We start from the raw sequence: 22,172 nt of genomic DNA, 5'->3' as shown, positions 1-22,172 counted from the left end.
TTTGATGATAGTCCAACTACTAAACCAAAAAAAATGGCATGTCTTAAGAAGTATTTTTTGGCTATAGTGCTTCCAGAGGAAGTTTGGAACTCGGTAGCGGGTGATGCAACTGAGGACAGAAGATTTTTACACACTAAATGCTTCAGCACTCGGTGGTCCCATTCTCTGTGAGCTTGTGCGGTCTACCACTTTGTGGCTGAGCCTAGACGTTTCCACTTCACAATAACAGCACTTACAGTTGACTGGGACAGCTTTAGCAGGGCAGAAATTTGACGAACGGACTTGTTGGAAATGTGACATCATATGATGGTGCCACGTTGAAAGTAAATGAGTTCTTAAGTAAGGCCAGTCTACTGCCAATGTTTGTCTATGAAGATTGCATGGCTGTGTGTTTGATTTTATACACCTGTTTTATACAACAACGGGTGTGGCTGAAATAGTAGAATCCGCTAATTTGAAGGGATGTCCACATACTTTTGTATATATACAGTAGTGTATGATATTCTGTTTTGTGTCAATTTTAAGAAATGTGACAGGAAACCTGCCCTGTACACTCTTAGAAAAAGGGTTCCAAAAGGGTTCTTCCGCTGTCCATATAGAAGAACCCTTTTTGGTTCCAAGTAGAAACATTTTTGGTTCCAGGTAGAAGTCTTTGTAAAGTGTTCTAGATGGAACTCAAAAAGGGTTCTACCTGGAACCAAAAATGGTTATTCAAAGGGTTCTCCTGTGGGGACAGCCGAAGAACACTTTTAGATTATTTTTTTCTAAGTGTACACATCACTTTAGGTAAAATCCCATAGGAATGCATTACGTCAAGCAGAAAGACTGGTAACCCATGATAACAAAATGTTTTTATGATGAGACCTTTCAGCCTTCACAAGTAATGAAAAGTCTAAATAAAGATATTTAGCTATAGCGTCATTGCAGATTTAACCTATCAGTGCTGTAGTGTTATTTTGGGGGGTTCCAGAGAGCAAAATAATTAATTTCATTTCTCAATCAATGTTTGCACTGTACCTACTGAATAATATAATTTGATATGCATAAAATGCATCATCCAAATGCAGTATCTGCATATGCCTACACATATTGACAAAGACATGTTTGTATTTTTAATACCCTCAAACACCAAATTAGGCCTACATCATTTCAAAATATGCCATCAAGCACTTTCAATTGAAAAATTATAATTCTTCTTGTTTTACGGGTGAAACGTCCAAGTTGGATCTGAATGGCCAACCAAAACCAATTGATCTCACTCAGTTTCATGGGAATATGCATTTAAATCTGCTTGAGTGATAGTAACTCCTCTTTGTGTGTGAATTTCAGAGCAGATGGTGTTAACAAGCTACAGACGACCTGAATTGTTTCCAACAAAGCACATTGATCCTATGGCGCATGCCGCATCATGAGAAAAAAAACATTACCATTTAGCACAATCATCATTAAATCTCAGAAGAAATGACGTGGCAGACCGCTACTCCGGAGCCAATCAGATCCCTAGGGCGATATTGGGCAGGATTCACATAACCATATCTGCATAAATAATTGTTTTATTCTTTATTTAACTAGGCAAGTCAGTTAAGAACAAATTCTTATTTTCAATGACGGCCTAGGAACAGTGGCCTCTCTGATCCTATGCATGCCTGTTCAGGGGCAGAACGACAGATTTGTACCTTGTCAGCTCGGGGATATGAACTTGCAACCTTTCAGTTACTAGTCTAACGAGGGGGTCTGGAGAACACAATAAGTATGCTATATAAATTTATTTTGTAAAATATTTTGTATAAAAGTGGTGAAAAAGTGTCCCTAAATTTCATCCAAATGTTCAGTATTTTACATTTATTAACCACTTAAAACTGTGAAATTAGTTTTCTCTAAAGTCTACAGATTGCAATGATAAATGGACAAAATCTGTGATGGCACTACAGCCAAAACTACTTCTTTATACATGCCCTAGCCATGTGAAATTTGGTGGGTCTATCACAAAGTCCACAGTTTGTTCGCGTAGCCACTGAAATATGGTCAAAAGAATCTCAATATGACCCCTATTAAGGTCTTAAGAGTACTTTATAATCAGAATTACTGTCTATATCGTCTGTGGTGTTTATTTAGTGGGTATGTAACAGTTTAACTATCGTCCCGGGCTCGAACCAGGGACCCTCTGCACACACCAACAACAGTTACCCACGAAGCATCGTTACACATCGCGCCACAAAAGCCACGGCCCTTGCAGAGCAAGGGGAACAACTACTTCAGGTCTCAGCGCGAGTGACATCACCGATTGAAACGCTATTAGCGCGCACCACCGCTAACTAGCTAGCCATTTTACATCGGTTACAGGTACACAACATTAAAAAGTCATTTTGATATTGATTTAAATTATTTGACTCTATTTATCCTAATAGAAGGTGTGAATGGTGAACATTTTAATAAAATGGTTGACTGTAAAAGGGTTTCAAGACTGCACTCAATCTTTAAAATGTTCCTTAAGGTATCAATTATTAGTGTACCAAGTTTGATACTTTTATCATAAAGTGCACGATTATTTCACCTATCCACTGGACTACATGGGAAGACTTCTGCCAGACTCTAACTTCTTTCTCTTTTCATGCAGTCAAAAAACATTTGATGGCATTAGAAGAGATGTGACCGCTTTGTTTTGGCCTATTTTCCCATCGCAAACACAAAATCAAGGAAGTCTGCCAGGAACCTCTGACCCAGATAAACAGATTGAAATAGGGAGCATGCTCAGTTGAGACATCGCTGGTCGAAGGCTTTATTGCGCCCTCGGTTTGACTTCAGAGAACCGCCATAGAAAACAAAACAGAGGCAGAACAGAACAGATCTCTATCGGATCGATCACTGTTACTTGTGTTTAAAAATAAAAACATTTTACTCACATATTATCCTAAAGATTGCAGTAAAGTTATATTGAGCTCTTCATAATTCTTCCACTGTTTGAGCTACAAACGCGGGGCAACCCCCAGCACCACTTTCTCACCTAATCAGCATATTGCTCCCATGCAACAGTAGATAGTATCTAATAAATGGATAGTGCCGAGTAAGGGACTCTCGTGTATTGAACAAGAAAACCCCCTCTGCAATAGAGTAGGATTTGGCACCCAATAGCGTACATAAAGAAAGCTTATGCGATCACAGGTTTAGTGATATACTGTACTGTGTAATGAAATATTTTGTGCATCCTACAAATCTGTCATGAACAATTTAATGTAATACGATTTGATTTGGGGACAAAGTGCCCAAGAATAGAATAAGCCACCTGATTTGCGCAAAACATCTTGCACCACCTTGTACATCTCACAATGCATATTTCATTGAGTGAGTCTTCCTAAAAATATGTTGACATTTTGTGGAAGGAAATGTTTCTGCGGCCATTTAAATAAATTGACACATTTTACTTCTTAAAGTTTAGATTAAATATCATTGACCTGTCACCGAGCCGCGTGAAATGTCTTTGTGTTGTGATCTATTGCATTACGATGCTGCTACTCTCTGTTTATCATATATGCATAGTCACTTTACCAGTGCTCCAGCACATTGGCTAACCGGGCTATCTGCATTGTGTCCCACCACCAGCCAACCCCTCTTTTACGCTACTGCTACGCTCTGTTCATCAAATATGCATAGTCACTTTAACCATGTCTACATGTACATACTACCTCAATCAGCCTGACTAACCGGTGTCTGTATGTAGCCTCGCTACTGTTATAGCCTCGCTACTGTATATAGCCTCACTACTGTATATAGCCTGTGTTTTTACTGTTGTTTTATTTCTTTACCTACCTATTGTATACCTAATACATTTTTTTCACTATTGGTTAGAGCCTGGAAGTAAGCATTTCACTGTAAGGTGACTTGTTGTATTCAGCGCACATGACAAATAAACTTTGATTTGATTACAACAATTCTTTATTTTTAAAAGTAGTCTATTTACAATAATTCTCATTAGCATAGTTTTAATGGCCCCTTGGAATGTATGTGCATCAAATGCCACTCAACATTTCGCGACATTGACTGTATGTTTGTTTTACTCCATGTGTAACTCTGTGGTGTTGTTTGTGTCGCACTGCTTTGCTTTATCTTGGCCAGGTCGCAGTTGTAAATGAGAACTTGTTCTCAACTAGCCTACCTGGTTAAATAAAGCTGAAATAAATAAATAAACAAATAAAATCAGCATTGCTTTGGGTGCAGACATGAGTTATTTCCTCAAAACCTGCTGGATCTGAGCAGGTCTCTCACATTTATTGCCGAGCTCTGCTCAGTTTAGTATTACCCCCCCTCCCCGGGAAAATCCTAATAAGGACAAGGAAGTGGAAACCCACCGGAACTGATCCTTGTGAAGGCAAGACCTTATATGGCATGTCGTGGCTGGGGTTTCCGGCAATGGCGGTGCGCTGCATAGATAGGACGTTTACTCCGAAAACCACGGCAAAGCAGCAGCAACCGTTGTGTATTTCTAGATTTAAACTATTTTTGTTATAATATGTGAAATCTATGAATATTGCAGAATATGTTGATAAACAGTCTCCAGCTCTCCCCATTTACTCCGACAAGCCTTCGGTGTCCTCAACTGCTCTGTCTAAATATGGTCTTCCTCCTGTCCTTATTTGGACATCTACGTCACGGCAAAAGGCTTTATAAAGTGGTGGGAATCCTCAGCCTAGTGAAACAGCCCTCGGAGTTTAACAGAGCCCATGTCAGTACAGAGCAGGAAGCACCGTAGTACGTTAGCGAAATTATTCGTACCAAACACGTGAACTAAAAGCGAAAAAGTTCATCAAAAGGGAAAACACAACAACTACACATTTCTTTATTACAAATCGGGATAACTAGAAGAAGAAAAACATGTTTTAATTCCTACCGTTATGGGAATGAATGAACCACAAGATCGTTATTGAAGACTGGGAACTTTTGCGAAATTGAATGCAGCAAAGTCTTGCAGATCTTACAGCATTGGATTCCTCAGACCATCCTCCTCAACAAGAGCAGCAGCAGCATATTCAGCTGGCTGGTAATCTCCTCTCACCTGAGACGAAAAGCTGCAGCGTCAGCTGCGTCTCCACCTCCTCTGTTTCTCCATACAGTCAGAGCACCGGCAGCACAGCACCATGGCTGCAGCCAAGACAGAGATGCTCCCCTCAGCCCTGCAGATCTCAGACCCACTGGGCTTCTCCTACTCTCCCATGGACAGCTACCCCAAGCTGGAGGAGATGATGTTGCTCCACTCAACAGGGACCCCCTTCTTGACTGCCTCTGCACCAGACGGTGTAGGCTTTGGTACCGGGGAGCCAGGAGACTCATACAACCATCTGACTGGAGGTAAGGGCTGCTCCAACTCCTAACTCTTTATGGTTTTATACATGGCAATGCGTATAATCAATGAGGTTGCATTTCAGTTCTGACATAGCCTGCAGTCAATGCAAAAAAATATGAATAAGCTAAGAGGTTTTGATAAATAATAAATAACTTTACAAAATAATTATTACTATTATAGTGCTTAGAGCTATACTGGTATTTTTTTTAAAAATGATTTAAATGATCTTGTAATGTGTCAGCATTTGCTCCTAGTAACGTGATGTGGGGTGTATTTTGTATGAGCCAGCAGGATTGTCCTGTGCCCCCCCCCCCCCCCCCCCAACAGCAGGGGGGGGTCTGCCATCTGTAGAAAATGTCAATGTTATGTTTAACGCTCGCTGTTTGTTGTTTCAGATACATTGCATGATATCTCTATCGGCTGTGAGAAGTCTCTCATGGAGCAGACCTACTCAACCCCTCGCCTGCCTTCTGTCTCCTACTCAGGGAGGTTCACCCTGGAGCCTGCAACCAGTTGCAGCAACAGCCTGTGGCCAGAGCCATTATACAGCCTGGTCAGTGGGCTAATGGGCATGTCCCAACCACCCACCTCAGCTGCCCCATGCTCCTCTGCTGCTCCGGTCAGCTCCTCCTCCCACACCGTGAGCTGGCCCATCCAAATCGGCGACACCAGCACCACCTACTGCAGCGTCAGCCCTGACCTCTTCCCTGACTCCAACCAGTCCTTTCCCAGCCCCTCAAACAGCTCAGTCCAGTACCCACCACCCGCCTACCCCAGCAGCAAGACATGCTCCCCCAACATGTCTCTGCCCATGATACCAGACTATCTATTTCCTCAGCAGCAGGGTGAGATCAGCTTGCTGCCCCCTGACCAGAAGCCTTTCCAGTGTCAGAGCATCCAGCAGCAGCTCTCCCTCACGCCCCTCTCCACCATCAAGGCTTTCGCCACACAGACTGGTTCTCAGGACCTGAAGGGCTCCTACCAGTCTCAGCTGGTGAAGCCCAGCCGCATGCGCAAGTACCCCAACCGCCAGTGCAAGACTCCACCTCACGAGCGGCCCTACGCCTGCCCCGTGGAAACATGCGTCCGCCGATTCTCCCGTTCAGACGAGCTGACACGCCACATCCGCATCCACACGGGTCAGAAGCCCTTCCAGTGCCGCATCTGCATGCGCAACTTCAGCCGCAGTGACCACCTGACCACGCACATCCGCACGCACACGGGCGAGAAGCCCTTCCCCTGCGACATCTGCGGCCGCAAGTTTGCCCGCAGCGATGAACGAAAACGGCACACCAAGATCCACTTGAGGCAGAAGGACAAGAAGGTGGAGAAGGCAGGGTCCGCCCCCATGGCCATCCCTTCCCCAGTCTCAGGGTACTCCTCCCCCTCCACATCATACCCCTCTCCCAGCTCCTCATACCCCTCCCCAGTGCCGTCCTCATACCCCTCCCCAGTGCCGTCCTCATACCCCTCCCCAGTGCCCTCCTGCTACTCCTCCCCGGTGCACAGCTCCTATGGCTCCCCATCAGTCAACACCATGTACTCCTCAGCCTCCAGTACATTTCAAACGCACGTATCCACCTCGTACGGTTCCCCCACAAACATTTACAGCTCCCCTGTGGGCACTCCTCAGTCAGACCTGCAGTCCACCCTCTCTCCAAAGAACATTGACATCTACTAAGACTTTCATATCTTTACTTATCATTTATTTCTGTTTGAAAAGAACAAGCAAACATCATTGTTACCTTTTCGAAGGCACTTTTTCTCCCCCTGTGTTCGTACAGCACTTAATGATCATGAAACGTGACCGATAGCGACAGAGGATGGAAAGGGAACGGTTTCTCTCTTCAACTCAACCCCAGTACTTCAACGAGTCTTCTGATATGTAGAGAGCAAAGGATATTAGGATTTTGGTGGGACTTTTTGATACTGACAGCCTGAAATTCAAAAAGACTGATGATACGCAGACCGCACCGTGTATCAGTGTATCTGTGTCTTTTTTGACTTTGTAGATGATTGTTCTTTACATGGTATCATGGGAACTTGTTGGCACCATGTTTCTCTGAATACGTTTTCTCGTATGTAGTAACAATGGTGAAACCACATTTTATTGGAGAAGTACTCGAGCATGTTTACTGTAAGACACATTTGTTTCTATTGCTTTGTATATTACCCATTGGTACTCTCTTCCCTGTTCCTTTTTCAACATGGATTCATGAAAAAAATAATTTTTCATTATTAACATTTTTTGTGCCTTTTGGTGAAGCTCAGCAAACTAAACTCTGTTTGTGATTTGGATGCGTTGCATCTGAAGTAGCCTTAGAATGTGAAGTGTATTCTTCACGGATTGTAAGGGATGATTTGGAGGGAACCGAGGTCATAGCTTACACAAGAATATAAGTGAAAAAAATATATATTTTTATAATTGAAAGCGTAAATATGTACATATTCAGCAGTCAAAACGTTGTTACCTACTGAGTAGGCATGGGATTTTTGCATGTTATTTACATGCAGTTCATTATTTTGTGGTCAGTTGTAATTGTAAAACCAAGTGACTGTTTTTGGTTTCTAAAGACATTGAATGCGCTTAACTGCCAAGGATATTGGTGTACATGATATCCTTTAAGAAAAGGGATATTAATAAAATATCAATATATTATGATAAAATGGAGTTTGTATTCAAATGTTCTATATCAATATTTGCCTAATTTTAGCAAATGAAACCTCCAAAAGCACACATTAATAGTATTTGTTGAAAAGAAAATAATGTCATTTAAACTGAGCAAAAGCACATTAGTCCAGAATATGGCATTTTATGTCCAATACCACTAGATAATTTATAGAGCAGAAGCAGCGTAGTGGCGGCCCTCTTCTCCTCCCTCGCTATCTGAGAGGAGTCCGAGTTGTCGTGATGTGTGCTTCCCTGACGCTGGCTGTATCCCAAATGGCACCATATTCCCCAGGGCCCTGGTCAAAAGTAAGTAGTGTGATATACACAGTGCACAAAACATTAAGAACACCGGCTCTTTCCATGACATAGACTGACCAGGTCAATCCAGGTGAAAGCTATGATCCCTTATTGATGTCACTTGTTAAATCCACTTCAATCAGTGAAGATGAAGGGGAGGAGACGGGGTTAAAGAAGGATTTTTTTAAACCTTGAGACAATTGAGACATGGATTTTGTATGTGTGCCATTCAGAGGGTGAATGGGGAAAGACAGATTTCCGTGCCTTTGAACAGAGTACGGTAGTAGGTGCCAGGTGCAACACTGCTGGGAACTGCAACACTGCTTAGTTGAACCACCCAAAGGCCATCCAGACAACTTGACACAACTGTGGGAAGCATTGGAATCAACATGGGCCAGAATCCCTGGGGAACACTTTCCACACCTGACAAATTGAGACTGTTCCGAGGTAAAAAGTTGGGGGTGTTCAACTCAATATTAGGAACGTGTTCCTAATGTTTTCTACAGTCAGTGTATAAGGAAAAGGGTGCAATTAGGGGGACATCCGGTGTTGTAAACAGACAACAGTTTTAGGTCTCTTCCAAGCTTCTGTCAACTCTCACACACACTGTCAGCTCATAGATCCCATGTGGGATGTTGTTAGCCAATTACAGTGCCTTCACAATGTCTTCATGCACCTTGACTTATTCCACATACAGCCTGAATTTAGATTTTGTGTCACTGGCTTACACACGATACCCATAATGTCAAAGTGGAATTATGTTTTTTAGAAATGTTTACAAATTAATCAAATATGAAAAGCTGCAATTTCTTGAGTCATTAAGTATTCAACACCTTTGTTAAGGAAAGCCTAAATAAGTTTAACAAGTCACATAAGTAGCACGAACGAACTCTGTGTGAAACAATAGTGTTTAACGTGATTTTTGAACGTCTACCTCATCTCTGCACACCACACATACAATTATCTGTAAGGTTCCTCAGTTGAGATTCTCAAACGATGATTCAACCACAAAAACCAGGGTGGTTGTGCTATACCTCACAAAGAAGGGTACCTATTGGTATATTACATTATTTAACCAAGTCAGTTAAGAACAAATTCTTATTTTACAATGACGGCCTACTGGGGAACAGTGGGTTAACTGCTTTGTTCATGGGCAGAACGACAGATTTGTACCTTGTCAGCTCAGGGATTCAATCTAGCAACCTTTCGGTTACTGGACCAACACTCTAACCACTAGGCTACCCTGCCGCCTCTACAATCTAACCACTAGGCTACCCTGCCGCCTCTACAATCTAACCACTAGGCTACCTGCCGCCTCTACAATCTAACCACTAGGCTACCCTGCCGCCTCTACAATCTAACCACTAGGCTACCCTGCCGCCTCTACACTCTAACTACTAGGCTACCCTGCCGCCTCTACACTCTAACCACTAGGCTACCCTGCCGCCTCTACAATCTAACCACTAGGCTACCTGCCACCCCAGGTATAAAAAAAGAAAAAAGAATACAAAATCAGACATTGAATATCTCTTTGAGCATGGTGAAGTTATTAATTACACTTTGGATGTTGTATCAATACACCCAGTCACTACGAAGATACAGGCGTCCTTTCTAACTCAGTTGCCCGAGAGGAAGGAAACCACTCAGGGATTTCATCATTAGGCCAATCAATGGTGACTTTAAAACAATTACTGAGTTTAAATGGCTGTGATAGGAAAAATATTAGTATGGATCAACAACATGGGAGTTACTCCACAATACAAATGACAGAGTGAAAAGAAGGAAGTCTGTACAGAATAAAAATATTCCAAAAACATCCATCCTGTTTGCAACAAGGCACTAAAGTAGTACTGCAAAATATGTGGCAAAGAAACGTTTTGTCCTGAATACAAAGTGTTATGTTTGGGGCAAATCCAACACAACAAATTACTGAGTACCCCTCTTCATATTTTCAAGCATGGTGGTGGCTGCATCATGTTATAGGTATGCTTGTCAAAGGCAAAGAGTCTTTGACAAGAAATGGAATGGATCTAAGCACAGGCAAAAAAAACCTTATGGAAAGCGTTGTTCAGTCTGCTTTCCAGCAGACACGGTGAGACAAATTCACCTTTCAGCAGGACAATAATCTAAAACACAAGGCCAAATACACACTGGAGTTGCTTACCAGGATGACAGTGAATGTTCCTGAGTGGCCTAGTTTCAATTTTGACTTAAATCGGCTTGAAAATCTATAGGTAAGACTTGCAAATAGCTGTCTTGCAATGATCAACAACCAAGTTGCAAGAGCTTGAAGAATTTTAAAAAGAGACTTACCCAGAAAGCCTCACTGCTGTAATCACTGCCTGGGGTTATTCTAACATGTGTTGACTCAGCGGTGTGAATACTTATGCAAAAGAGATATTTCTATATTTAATTTTCAATAAATTTGCTCAACTGTATTAAAACGTGTTCACTTTATCATTATATAGGTATTGTGTGTAGATGAGGAACAAATCAATTTACTCCATTTTGAATTTGGGCTGTAACACAACAAAATGTGGAATAAGTCAAGGGGTCTGAATACCTTCTGAAGACACTGTATAAGTGTTGTTAGTGTTCTTTTAAGGATGCCTTTAATAACGCTGTGTTGCTGTCGGATCCCTTCACCAACGTTGCATTAAGGATTGTGGACAAATCTTTTGTCACCAAGGTTTTAAAGGAGCAATGGTGTAATCAAGACAAACACATTTACGTTACACAATAATGTAGCAGAACTGCTTATTCAAATGAACCCTAAAGTTTATAGGAGCTGCCGGCAGAAATAACTTGCAATATTTATTACAAAGTTTGATACATTTTCAGTTATCACAGAGTAGAAAGAATAGACGCGATAGAATTACACAAGGATTGGTGATGTAGAGGACCAAATAAACCTGGAATTTTTTTTGATACCTTCCAAATGATCTAATATTACCCCCACAGTGCAGTGAAATATATCTCTCAAACCAAATGTCAGCTAAAACAGTGGATAACAACAGGCTATAACCAAGGCAACAAAATGTAAATGAGGTGTATTACTTCCAAGTTCATAAACTAACAGTAGCGTGAAGTTATAACGACCATGTGCTTTTGAAATAGATCAAAAAATACATTTCTGTTGTTTTCTTTCAGGTCTGCTTTCTATCAGCACTATGGCCTCATTACAGGAGAAACTCTCCGCTGGGCTCTAACTCTGATTCCTCTCCATCAAGCCACTATAGTGATGGGAACATATGGCATGGAAGACTTGAATATGTTACGTTAGATTCAGCCTTTTTTTTTTAACGTAGTCTATGTCAGAAACCATCCCATAATGTGACCAGACTAGGTAATGGATATCACAAGGGTCTCGACAAGTTTCCAATCCATTAAATAATCTGCTTGGAATTTACAACTGTAAAAGACAGAGGGGTTTACAGTAATCAATGATTTCATACTTTTCACTTGCTTATTGAATGAATGATTGCAGTAGATTTAGATCCCAGGAGCTAGAACACAGAGGGTCATTGTGGACATGGGACCATAGCCCTCTGTTGTAATAGGACGTGACATCGCATGGAGGGAAATATCTGCAATGATAAACCACAAGGCTTGTCAAATCTTCCCCATAGCCATGGAGACTTGATCGAATGACTAACATCCATGACAAATTGGTTTGGACAAGATTTTGTTTATGACACAGTTTGTGTAAATAGGTCTGATATTATAGATCTGTCTTGGCAGATTTGTGAATTTCGTCACCATCACACAACCATTTGCAAAATCACAATTTTATATTTTATTCTATTGGCTTGCCATTATTTTCAGGAATCAGTATTAGTTCATGTCAGAGAAAAAAAAGTGTTTGTATTAAAGAGAAGAAGGGATACTCAAACTGTTCCACACCTCAAACCTCACTAGGCTTTTGCCATATTTCCCATCTGCAGTATTTGTCTGGATTCTAGAGCCGTTACATAACTGATTAAGAGGGTGAGGAGCCATGGAGGTCTTTCCACCCTCCTTTTGGCAGAGGAACAAGTGGGCCTCAAGGGCCTCTCAACCACAGGCTCTCTGGTCCGACACTGACCTGCAGCCCCATTCAACTCACAACCAGACACGGGGAGTATGCAGCGTGTGCCCTAACTCAAGGCACGGCAAAGGCTTTGTCATGCTGGGAATTGCACAACCTATTAGAAACAGAGTTTTACAAGATTGTACTTTCAAATCAAATCAAATCAAATCGTATTTTTCACGTACGCAGAATACAACAGGTGTAGATCTTACTGTGAAATGCTGAATACAACAGGTGTAGATCTTACTGTGAAATGCTGAATACAACAGGTGTAGATCTTACTGTGAAATGCTGAATACAACAGGTGTAGATCTTACTGTGAAATGCAGAATACAACAGGTGTAGATCTTACTGTGAAATGCTTACTTTACAAGCCTTTAACCAACAATGCAGTTGAAGAAATAGAGTTTAAGAAAATGTTTGCTAAATAAACTAAAGTAGAAAATTAAATAAAAAGTAGCGCAATAAGTTTACATAACAATAATGAGGCTTTATACAGGGGGTACCGGTACCGAGTCAATGTGCGGGGGTACAGGTTAGTCGAGGTCATTTGTACAGGGGTAAAGTTGCACATGTAAAGTTGCACATGTGACATGCTGGTAGAAATGAGGTAAAATGGATTTAACAACTGAACAACAGGTATCCCTCCAATCCCTGTCCATGTCTCTGGTGCATGCGACAACAGGCCCAAAAGCAAGTCTATCGGGATGATATCAACGTTGGTGTCAGACACACAGAAAATAAAAAGATTTGGGAAAACATTTTTGGACTGGACTCAATGGTGCTCATTGATGTTGTAGAGCAGAATATGAGGTCTTCTATACCTTAGGGTTGGTAGAGCATCCCCTTTGTCTGGCACCCAACAACTATCAAAGAGCTTGTTTGCTAAGATCGCTTTTCACACTCTACTAAATATTGTATTGTACGGTTTAGCAGCGTTGCAGGCGGTGGTGAACTTTCAAACACCATCACTGTGAGTCTTACAGTATGTTACATATTCTCCCTCATCTTTAAAAGATGGGAGGCTATTCTCTTGGGTCAGAAATATGGAATACATAGAGTATTCTGTAAACTCTCTTTCATACGTTTCTGCTGTGTTATAGTGTAGTATGACGTATAACCTTTAATAGACACAGCTATTAATTTACCTTTATTTTCTCTTATGCTTCTCTTCTCTGGGAATGTACACCGTGGGAGTTGAATATCATTCATTATTTGGGGTAATGAGTTCAGGCAAGTTTAATAAAGTTTAAACTTTAATTAAGTTTAGTAAGCAACACATGTTGTAATGTCTGGTAATGTCTGATTAACAGTAGCATTCTCATAGAACTGGCACTCTAGGATACTTTATCAGGCACAACACTTACATGCCTACGGTCTCTTTTTTTATTATCTCAAATGATCCCTGTTACAAATATGAACCTCAGTAACTACAGTATATGATGGTCTGAATCACAGTAATGCTTCGGTTATAGAACTGTGCCTAACTGTGATTTGCAATATAATTACTTGAGAATAATTGCACATTACACCGTGAGACAATGTAAGCACTGTGTTCTGAAGAGTGTGGATCCTGCTGCTTTGAAATGAAGGCCTGTTCATATTTTTTGTATAAGACTCTGCCAATTATGACATCGTGCATCACCAATTTAGAAGCTAAAAATCAGTGTGAGTGAGTATGGCTCTCTTTATGAATCTTTAGAAATATGTCACACAGGAGAAAAGCACAGATTTTCACACCGAATATTGGCAGTTATAACAAAAGTTATAAAAATGCATTGACAGCAATTAAAGCTATGTTGTGGTGAACGAGGAGTGGGTGGGCTGCAATGTACTGAACAAGTGCAAATGTCTGGCCTTCTCCCACTATCCATCTCACCTACAGCTGTCCCCATCTTGGTGAAATTTGACCAGGCTAATTTTAGACCCCAAAAAAATGACAAAGTCTGCAAAGTTGGTTTCGCGCATAGTGATGTCACAAAGAAACGGTTACAGAATCATTGGACAGATGGGAACGTCCTCTCTCAAGAATATAAAAAATGACCCATCTCAGCTGTCCCTACAACAGATATTGAAATATGGGTGCGGGACTGGGTATATAGTATGCTGCCTGGCATCTGAGATGATTCCCATAACTCTTCATAGTTCATGGTATTGTCTACACAGTGGCAGTTGTTTTGTCCCCCAAGGCTGATCCCTGATGAAGAACCCCTAATTTTTTCCCATAATGAGGTTGTGTAATAGGAGCATAGAATGTTGACACCATCTGTAGCGAAGATGAGGGTAAAGCATTGTCTTCTCTTTAATGCTTTTATAGGGCTGTCCCCCCCCCCCCTGACAACCATATTTCTCTCTGAAAGCTGCGTTTCCATGTCAACCAACCTAAGCTCTTATGGAACAGAAGTGTGGGGGTGTGCAGGTTCTCTCTGGTCCCTGGAAAGCTTTGTATAATTTTGATATTCATGATGTCCATGAAGAACTCTTTTAGTCTCTCCATTAAATATTTTGATGAGACTCTGGAGTGTGGAGGCCTAACCACTGTGTGTCAAACGTGTTACTCCTCCCTCCCTCCCACTGGCCACTTTCCTTCCTGTAATATTAATGAAGCCTCTGATAGTTACACTGAAGAACAGAAGAGTGGTATACCCATAATCAACACTCTTAGTAAAAAAAAAAGTGACTATCTAGAACCTAAAAAGAGTTAGTCAGCTGTCCCAGGTAGAACCCTATTGGATTAGAGAGGTGCAGGGTGCTGCCTTAATCGACGTCCATGACATCAACACCAAGTGGGCAGTTGTCGTTAACTGCCATGCTCAAAGGCAGAACAGCAGATTTTTCCTCACCTTACCGGCTCGGGAATTTCAACCAGCAACCTATCAGTTACTGTCCCAACGCTCTTAACTGCTAGGCCACCTGCATTACATGGGTGCTCTGTGCTCACCAGGTCCACATTAAGTGTAATTTACGCAGTCGATTTCTCCCCACCTTGGAATCTTATAATTCTCCATTATACATTATCACCCAATCATCACCATTGCTGTTATTTTTTGTAGAAACCAGATTTAGCATGAACGTTCAGATGATATCACTGTTTCTTCCCCCCTGCCCAGTTTCCTTGTTACAGTGTAGTCCCTTCTTATATCAAACATTATTCTAATGAATTTTTTTCCTTCATTTTATGTACATAATAATGTATGTAGAGGCCCTCAATCAAAGGTGTTGCAAATTGTATATCCCCTGTCCCTGAGTTGCTAGTCTCTTCTCTGTAGGTTAGTGAGAGAGTGCTTGTAAATGTATTTTAATGGTTCAGTATGTGTCTCTCTCCTGTCTCTGTTACTCTGTTAAACAGCAGCTAGGTGATATATAATCCCTGACATTCTGACCATGTTCAGCACCACCACTCTAACTCTCTCTCTCTCCACTCCACACACCATTATGCCATAAATAAAATATGGACTTCCCCAGTTTCTCATAGATCAGAGTACCAAAGAGAGGAGTACCAAAATCTGCCCTGGTTTAGGCTCTAAAGGCCTTCTCCAAGACACACAGTATTGGTATGCCAGATAGTTCTTAGAATGCCCCCTCTACTCAAGTTGTCATCCGGAACTGACTACTAGAGAGCTTTTTGCAATCTCCCATTTCCATCAAAGACTTTTCAATTGCATCGTTTGTTTAGGGATCACAATGGAAATAAGTCTGTGACATTTTTGTTGTTGTTGTAATATCCCTGTCATGTTTTTTAAAATGTATACTGTGTTGTTTTTTTTTTAAACTGGCAAACAACATATATCAATCAGAAACCACTAGGATTGACTCATGGCAATATTGGCTAATTCCACACATAAATGATTCACACTCTTATTTGTGTTGCTGGGAATCCGAATCCTAAACTTTTCTATTTTTTACTGGAAGGCTCATTTCACAATATGGAAAGTGATAGTAACCCCAAATCATTTATACCTTTTCTTTAGAAGCAGTAATACAGAAGGTCTGTAAATAGAATGAGTTATTAGTTAACAAGTTATTTGAGAAAATGCATTCAAAGGAAGCGTGCTGTTTAAACCTACAAAGTCAAAGTCTAATAAACCCCAGTGGAATACAGGCCTGTACACTCTCTTCCCTCACTAGACTTTAACCTCATTGTTTCCCTTGACCTTTACATTATCAAGTCTACTGTGCACATGAGGCACGAACTTGCTAAACCTCTTCTCCTTTCAAGTGTATGCTCCCTTTGCCACTTGCCCCACCCCCTGGCTCTCTGTCTCCCCAGCCCTGTCTGTGGCCTGGCTGTGCCCTCCCTGTCTCCAGGCCTGTGGAATGGGGAGTGGCTTTGGATCAGGTCAGTCCCTGCCTGCCTGCCACTGCAGCCCGCCTCCCAGCAGTCCTCAGGAGCCAATAGGCATAGGTAATGTCACCGGCTGTTCCAGCCAGCCAGGAAACCTTTCTGCCCATACAAGGCTCTTCCTGTCCCAGTGTCGGACATCCTGATGGCTATGTATGGTGCTTCCTGAGCTCTTTTGGCTGCCTGCCCTGGCAAACGGGTGCAGGCCTTATCCCCTTCTCTTTTTGTGACTGGAGAGAAAAACAACATTGTATTGTAGATAGATGATAGCTGCCGTGTAAAGGAATGACTGTTGGTAATTATTATCCAACTCAACAAATAGGGGAATGGGAGTTGGCTATGTCGTAGGAACTGGGATGACAGGGTTTTCAGGTTTTAGCCTATGGGGGGAGGAGTTTGTGTGTAAAGAGTGAGAGGGGATCTTGTAACATGATTTGTGAATGCCAGGATGTAGAACAAAGACTAGGGTTTGTCTCACAGGCTATCCCAGGATATGGAGAGAGATAGAGAGTTACTGTATGTATGTATGTATTTAAAATAAAAAACTTTTATTTAACTAGGCAAGTCAGTAAATTAAGAACAAATTCTTATTTTCAATGACAGCAGGTTAACTGCCTGTTCAGGAGCAGAATGACAGATTTGTACCTTGTCACCTCAGTGATTTGAACTTGCAACCTTCCGGTTACTAGTCCAATGCTCTAACCACTAGGCTAGTAGTATGTATGTATGTACAGTGGGGCAAAAAAAGTATTTAGTCAGCCACCAATTGTGCAAATAAATTCATAAAAAATCCTATAATGTGATTTTCAGTCATAGTTGAAGTGTACCTATGATGACAATTACAGGCCTCTCTCATCTTTTTAAGTGGGAGAACTTGCACAATTGGTGGCTGACTAAATCCTTTTTTGCCCCACTGTATGTATATATGTATGTATGTATGTATGTATATGTATGTATGTATGTATGTATGTATGTATGTGTGGAAACCAGTTCCATGTTGCTACAGATCAATACAACACAGGCTTTATGTAACATCATTATGCATCCGGGCACAGTCTGTCATGTAATCACTGGAATAAATGTCAGCGGGACTCTATCTTGTGAGATTAGAATGCACTCTCAAGGCTTAGTCCTGTCCTTACAGTGTGACCGTCTCAAGGCTTAGTCTTGTCTTTACAGTGTGACAGTCTCAAGGCTTAGTCTTGTCTTTACAGTGTGACAGTCTCAAGACTTAGTCTTGTCTTTACAGTGTGACAGTCTCAAGGTTTAGTCCTGTCTTTACAGTGTGACAGTCTCAAGGTTTAGTCCTGTCTTTACAGTGTGACAGTCTCAAGGTTTAGTCCTGCCTTTACAGTGTGACAGTCTCAAGGTTTAGTCCTGTCTTTACAGTGTGACAGTCTCAAGATTTAGTCCTGTCTTTACAGTGTGACAGTCTCAAGGTTTAGCCCTGCCTTTACAGTGTGACAGTCTCAAGGTTTAGTCCTGCCTTTACAGTGTGACAGTCTCAAGGTTTAGTCCTGTCTTTACAGTGTGACAGTCTCAAGGTTTAGTCCTGTCTTTACAGTGTGACAGTCTTAAGATTTAGTCCTGTCTTTACAGTGTGACAGTCTCAAGGTTTAGCCCTGCCTTTACAGTGTGAAAGTCTCAAGGTTTAGTCCTGTCTTTACAGTGTAACAGTCTCAAGGTTTAGTCCTGCCTTTACAGTGTGACAGTCTCAAGGTTTAGTCCTGTCTTTACAGTGTGACAGTCTCAAGGTTTAGTCCTGCCTTTACAGTGTGACAGTCTCAAGGTTTAGTCCTGTCTTTACAGTGTGACAGTCTCAAGGTTTAGTCCTGTCTTTACAGTGTGACAGTCTCAAGGTTTAGTCCTGCCTTTACAGTGTGACAGTCTCAAGGTTTAGTCCTGTCTTTACAGTGTAACAGTCTCAAGGTTTAGTCTTGTCTTTACAGTGTGACAGTCTCAAGGTTTAGTCCTGTCTTTACAGTCTAACAGTCTCAAGGTTTAGTCCTGTCTTTACAGTGTAACAGTCTCAAGGTTTAGTCTTGTCTTTACAGTGTGACAGTCTCAAGGTTTAGTCCTGTCTTTACAGTCTAACAGTCTCAAGGTTTAGTCCTGTCTTTACAGTGTGACAGTCTCAAGGTCTAGTCTTGTCTTTACAGAGTGACAGTCTCAAGACTTAGTCTTGTCTTTACAGTGTGACAGTCTCAAGACTTAGTCCTGTCTTTACAGTGTAACAGTCTCAAGGTTTAGTCCTGTCTTTACAGTGTAACAGTCTCAAGGCTTAGTCCTTACAGTGTGACAGTCTCACGGTTTAGTCCTGCCTTTACAGTGTGACAGTCTCAAGGTTTAGTCCTGTCTTTACAGTCTAACAGTCTCAAGGTTTAGTCCTGTCTTTACAGTGTAACAGTCTCAAGGTTTAGTCTTGTCTTTACAGTGTGACAGTCTCAAGGTTTAGTCCTGTCCTTACAGTGTGACCGTCTCAAGGCTTAGTCTTGTCTTTACAGTGTGACAGTCTCAAGGCTTAGTCTTGTCTTTACAGTGTGACAGTCTCAAGACTTAGTCTTGTCTTTACAGTGTGACAGTCTCAAGGTTTAGTCCTGTCTTTACAGTGTGACAGTCTCAAGGTTTAGTCCTGTCTTTACAGTGTGACAGTCTCAAGGTTTAGTCCTGCCTTTACAGTGTGACAGTCTCAAGGTTTAGTCCTGTCTTTACAGTGTGACAGTCTCAAGATTTAGTCCTGTCTTTACAGTGTGACAGTCTCAAGGTTTAGCCCTGCCTTTACAGTGTGACAGTCTCAAGGTTTAGTCCTGCCTTTACAGTGTGACAGTCTCAAGGTTTAGTCCTGTCTTTACAGTGTGACAGTCTCAAGGTTTAGTCCTGTCTTTACAGTGTGACAGTCTTAAGATTTAGTCCTGTCTTTACAGTGTGACAGTCTCAAGGTTTAGCCCTGCCTTTACAGTGTGAAAGTCTCAAGGTTTAGTCCTGTCTTTACAGTGTAACAGTCTCAAGGTTTAGTCCTGCCTTTACAGTGTGACAGTCTCAAGGTTTAGTCCTGTCTTTACAGTGTGACAGTCTCAAGGTTTAGTCCTGCCTTTACAGTGTGACAGTCTCAAGGTTTAGTCCTGTCTTTACAGTGTGACAGTCTCAAGGTTTAGTCCTGTCTTTACAGTGTGACAGTCTCAAGGTTTAGTCCTGCCTTTACAGTGTGACAGTCTCAAGGTTTAGTCCTGTCTTTACAGTGTAACAGTCTCAAGGTTTAGTCTTGTCTTTACAGTGTGACAGTCTCAAGGTTTAGTCCTGTCTTTACAGTCTAACAGTCTCAAGGTTTAGTCCTGTCTTTACAGTGTAACAGTCTCAAGGTTTAGTCTTGTCTTTACAGTGTGACAGTCTCAAGGTTTAGTCCTGTCTTTACAGTCTAACAGTCTCAAGGTTTAGTCCTGTCTTTACAGTGTGACAGTCTCAAGGTCTAGTCTTGTCTTTACAGAGTGACAGTCTCAAGACTTAGTCTTGTCTTTACAGTGTGACAGTCTCAAGACTTAGTCCTGTCTTTACAGTGTAACAGTCTCAAGGTTTAGTCCTGTCTTTACAGTGTAACAGTCTCAAGGCTTAGTCCTTACAGTGTGACAGTCTCACGGTTTAGTCCTGCCTTTACAGTGTGACAGTCTCAAGGTTTAGTCCTGTCTTTACAGTCTAACAGTCTCAAGGTTTAGTCCTGTCTTTACAGTCTAACAGTCTCAAGGTTTAGTCCTGTCTTTACAGTGTGACAGTCTCAAGACTAAGTATTGTCTTTACAGTGTACCAGTCTCAAGGTTTAGTATTGTCTTTACAGTGTGACAGTCTCAAGGTTTAGTCCTGTCTTTACAGTGTGACAGTCTCAAGACTAAGTATTGTCTTTACAGTGTGACAGTCTCAAGGTTTAGTCTTGTCTTTACAGTGTGACAGTCTCAAGGTTTAGTCTTGTCTTTACAGTGTGACAGTCTCAAGGTTTAGTCTTGTCTTTACAGTGTGACAGTCTCAAGACTTAGTCCTGTCTTTACAGTGTGACAGTCACAAAAGTTTCTCCTAAATTAATGCCGTTGAATGTCCTGTGAATACCTGTATCTGTGTGTCCATTACAGTTTTTTTTTTAAAAATGTAACCTTTATTTAACTAGGAAAGTCCGTTAAGAACAAATTCTTATTTCCTGTGTGGGCCTACCCTGGACAAACCCTAACCTGGATGACACTAGGCCAATTGTGTGCCGCCCTATGGGACTCCGAATCACGTCCGGTTTTGATACAGCCTGGAATCTAACCAGGGTCTGTAGTGACACTTCCCCTGAATAACGGAAATGGGAATTCCGCTCAAATGTCTTTCTACGCCTCTTACCGTTAGGTTACAAAATCATTAACGACACATGCACTTTACAAGCTTAATATCCAGAAACAGACAGCTTTTCTAATCCGCACACTGTGCAAGGGCAGCAGGTTCCCACTACAGTGTGATATTATAACACCATCCTCTGACTAGCTGCATGAGACATTTTTAAAGCAGCCTGCACTTCTATTTCACAACTTTTGCGACACTTTCACAGTGTTCTTGGTTTTATCACAGTCTGTCCTCTGAGGGTATATGGAGAGCAGAACTAGAGTAGCTACCCAACAGTGTGCTCTTTGTGTGTCTGTGACTTTGTATTGTTGGTGTGAAAAGCATCATGGGAATTATGTGTTAGCTAAAGGGTACGCATGATATTCTGTAAAAAAAAAATCAATTTTGTTTACATTTGACATTTTATGGACTTTGAGATTGTTCGGTATAATGAAAAAAAATGCTTTACAAATGTAATACATTGAATTCTAATTGTTATAATAATTATAATTTTAATTCAAATTTTTAGTATTATTGTTATTATTATATTGAGACAAGGATACTGTTTCATAAGCACACACACACACACACATACTCACAGGCACAGTAGCAGCCTGTTTAAGTTTTCTGTCCACCAGCAATTACATTATACACACTAATTGCAGTCTTTCATCCAGGCCATTCACATCCACTTCACAGGGATTTGAACAGCATCCACTGTGGTAATTAGTCAATTCAACAGAGCCATGAGCTCGTCAGTCTCAGTCTGGCTCCTGGGTCTTTGCCCTATCACTATGCTCACAGGAGGACAGGAACAGCCCGGCATTATACCTAAAGCGGACATTGCCATTGGCTGTACGGACTTGCATTAACAGAATCCCATACAGCCTTGTTTACAAGTTAGGGTGATAGAAATACAAATTATTTAGGTTAATGATTTTTCAATTTGAGTATAATTATATGTGTACAGCCTAAACTTTCTCATTTTCAACTTCTAATGTGAGTGGGGCAGGTGTGGCTTCATGACAATGATTGCAAGAACAGCTTCTCACCAATTTAACGGGTCCAATGTAGTTTCACCTCTGACACCTCCAAAACATCTGTTATG

The 22,172-nt window shown here is 41.4% G+C and overlaps 1 protein-coding gene across 1 annotated transcript; it reads left to right on the top strand.

Moving 5' to 3' along the window:
• The first annotated feature begins 4,689 nt into the window (after window positions 1–4,689).
• Window positions 4,690–8,116, top strand: LOC139417983 (early growth response protein 1-like). Its single transcript, XM_071167033.1, has 2 exons — window positions 4,690–5,343; window positions 5,734–8,116. The coding sequence occupies exons 1-2, from the start codon at window positions 5,133–5,135 to the stop codon at window positions 7,017–7,019; spliced, it is 1,497 nt and encodes a 498-aa protein (XP_071023134.1). The 5' UTR covers window positions 4,690–5,132; the 3' UTR covers window positions 7,020–8,116.
• The last annotated feature ends 14,056 nt before the right edge of the window (window positions 8,117–22,172 follow it).

This window comes from Oncorhynchus clarkii, chromosome 10, assembly GCF_045791955.1.
Source record: "Oncorhynchus clarkii lewisi isolate Uvic-CL-2024 chromosome 10, UVic_Ocla_1.0, whole genome shotgun sequence".
NCBI classification, from domain to species: Eukaryota; Metazoa; Chordata; class Actinopteri; order Salmoniformes; family Salmonidae; genus Oncorhynchus; species Oncorhynchus clarkii.
This window is presented reverse-complemented; position numbering and strand designations above follow the sequence as displayed.

What these genes read in the sequence shown, in the direction of transcription:
- LOC139417983 (XM_071167033.1), top strand. Translation starts at nt 5,133, where the DNA reads ATGGCTGCAGCCAAGACAGAGATGCTCCCCTCAGCCCTGCAGATCTCA. An exon ending in ATACAACCATCTGACTGGAG is followed by an intron (nt 5,344 to 5,733) that starts GTAAGGGCTGCT and finishes TTGTTGTTTCAG; the next exon opens with ATACATTGCATGATATCTCT.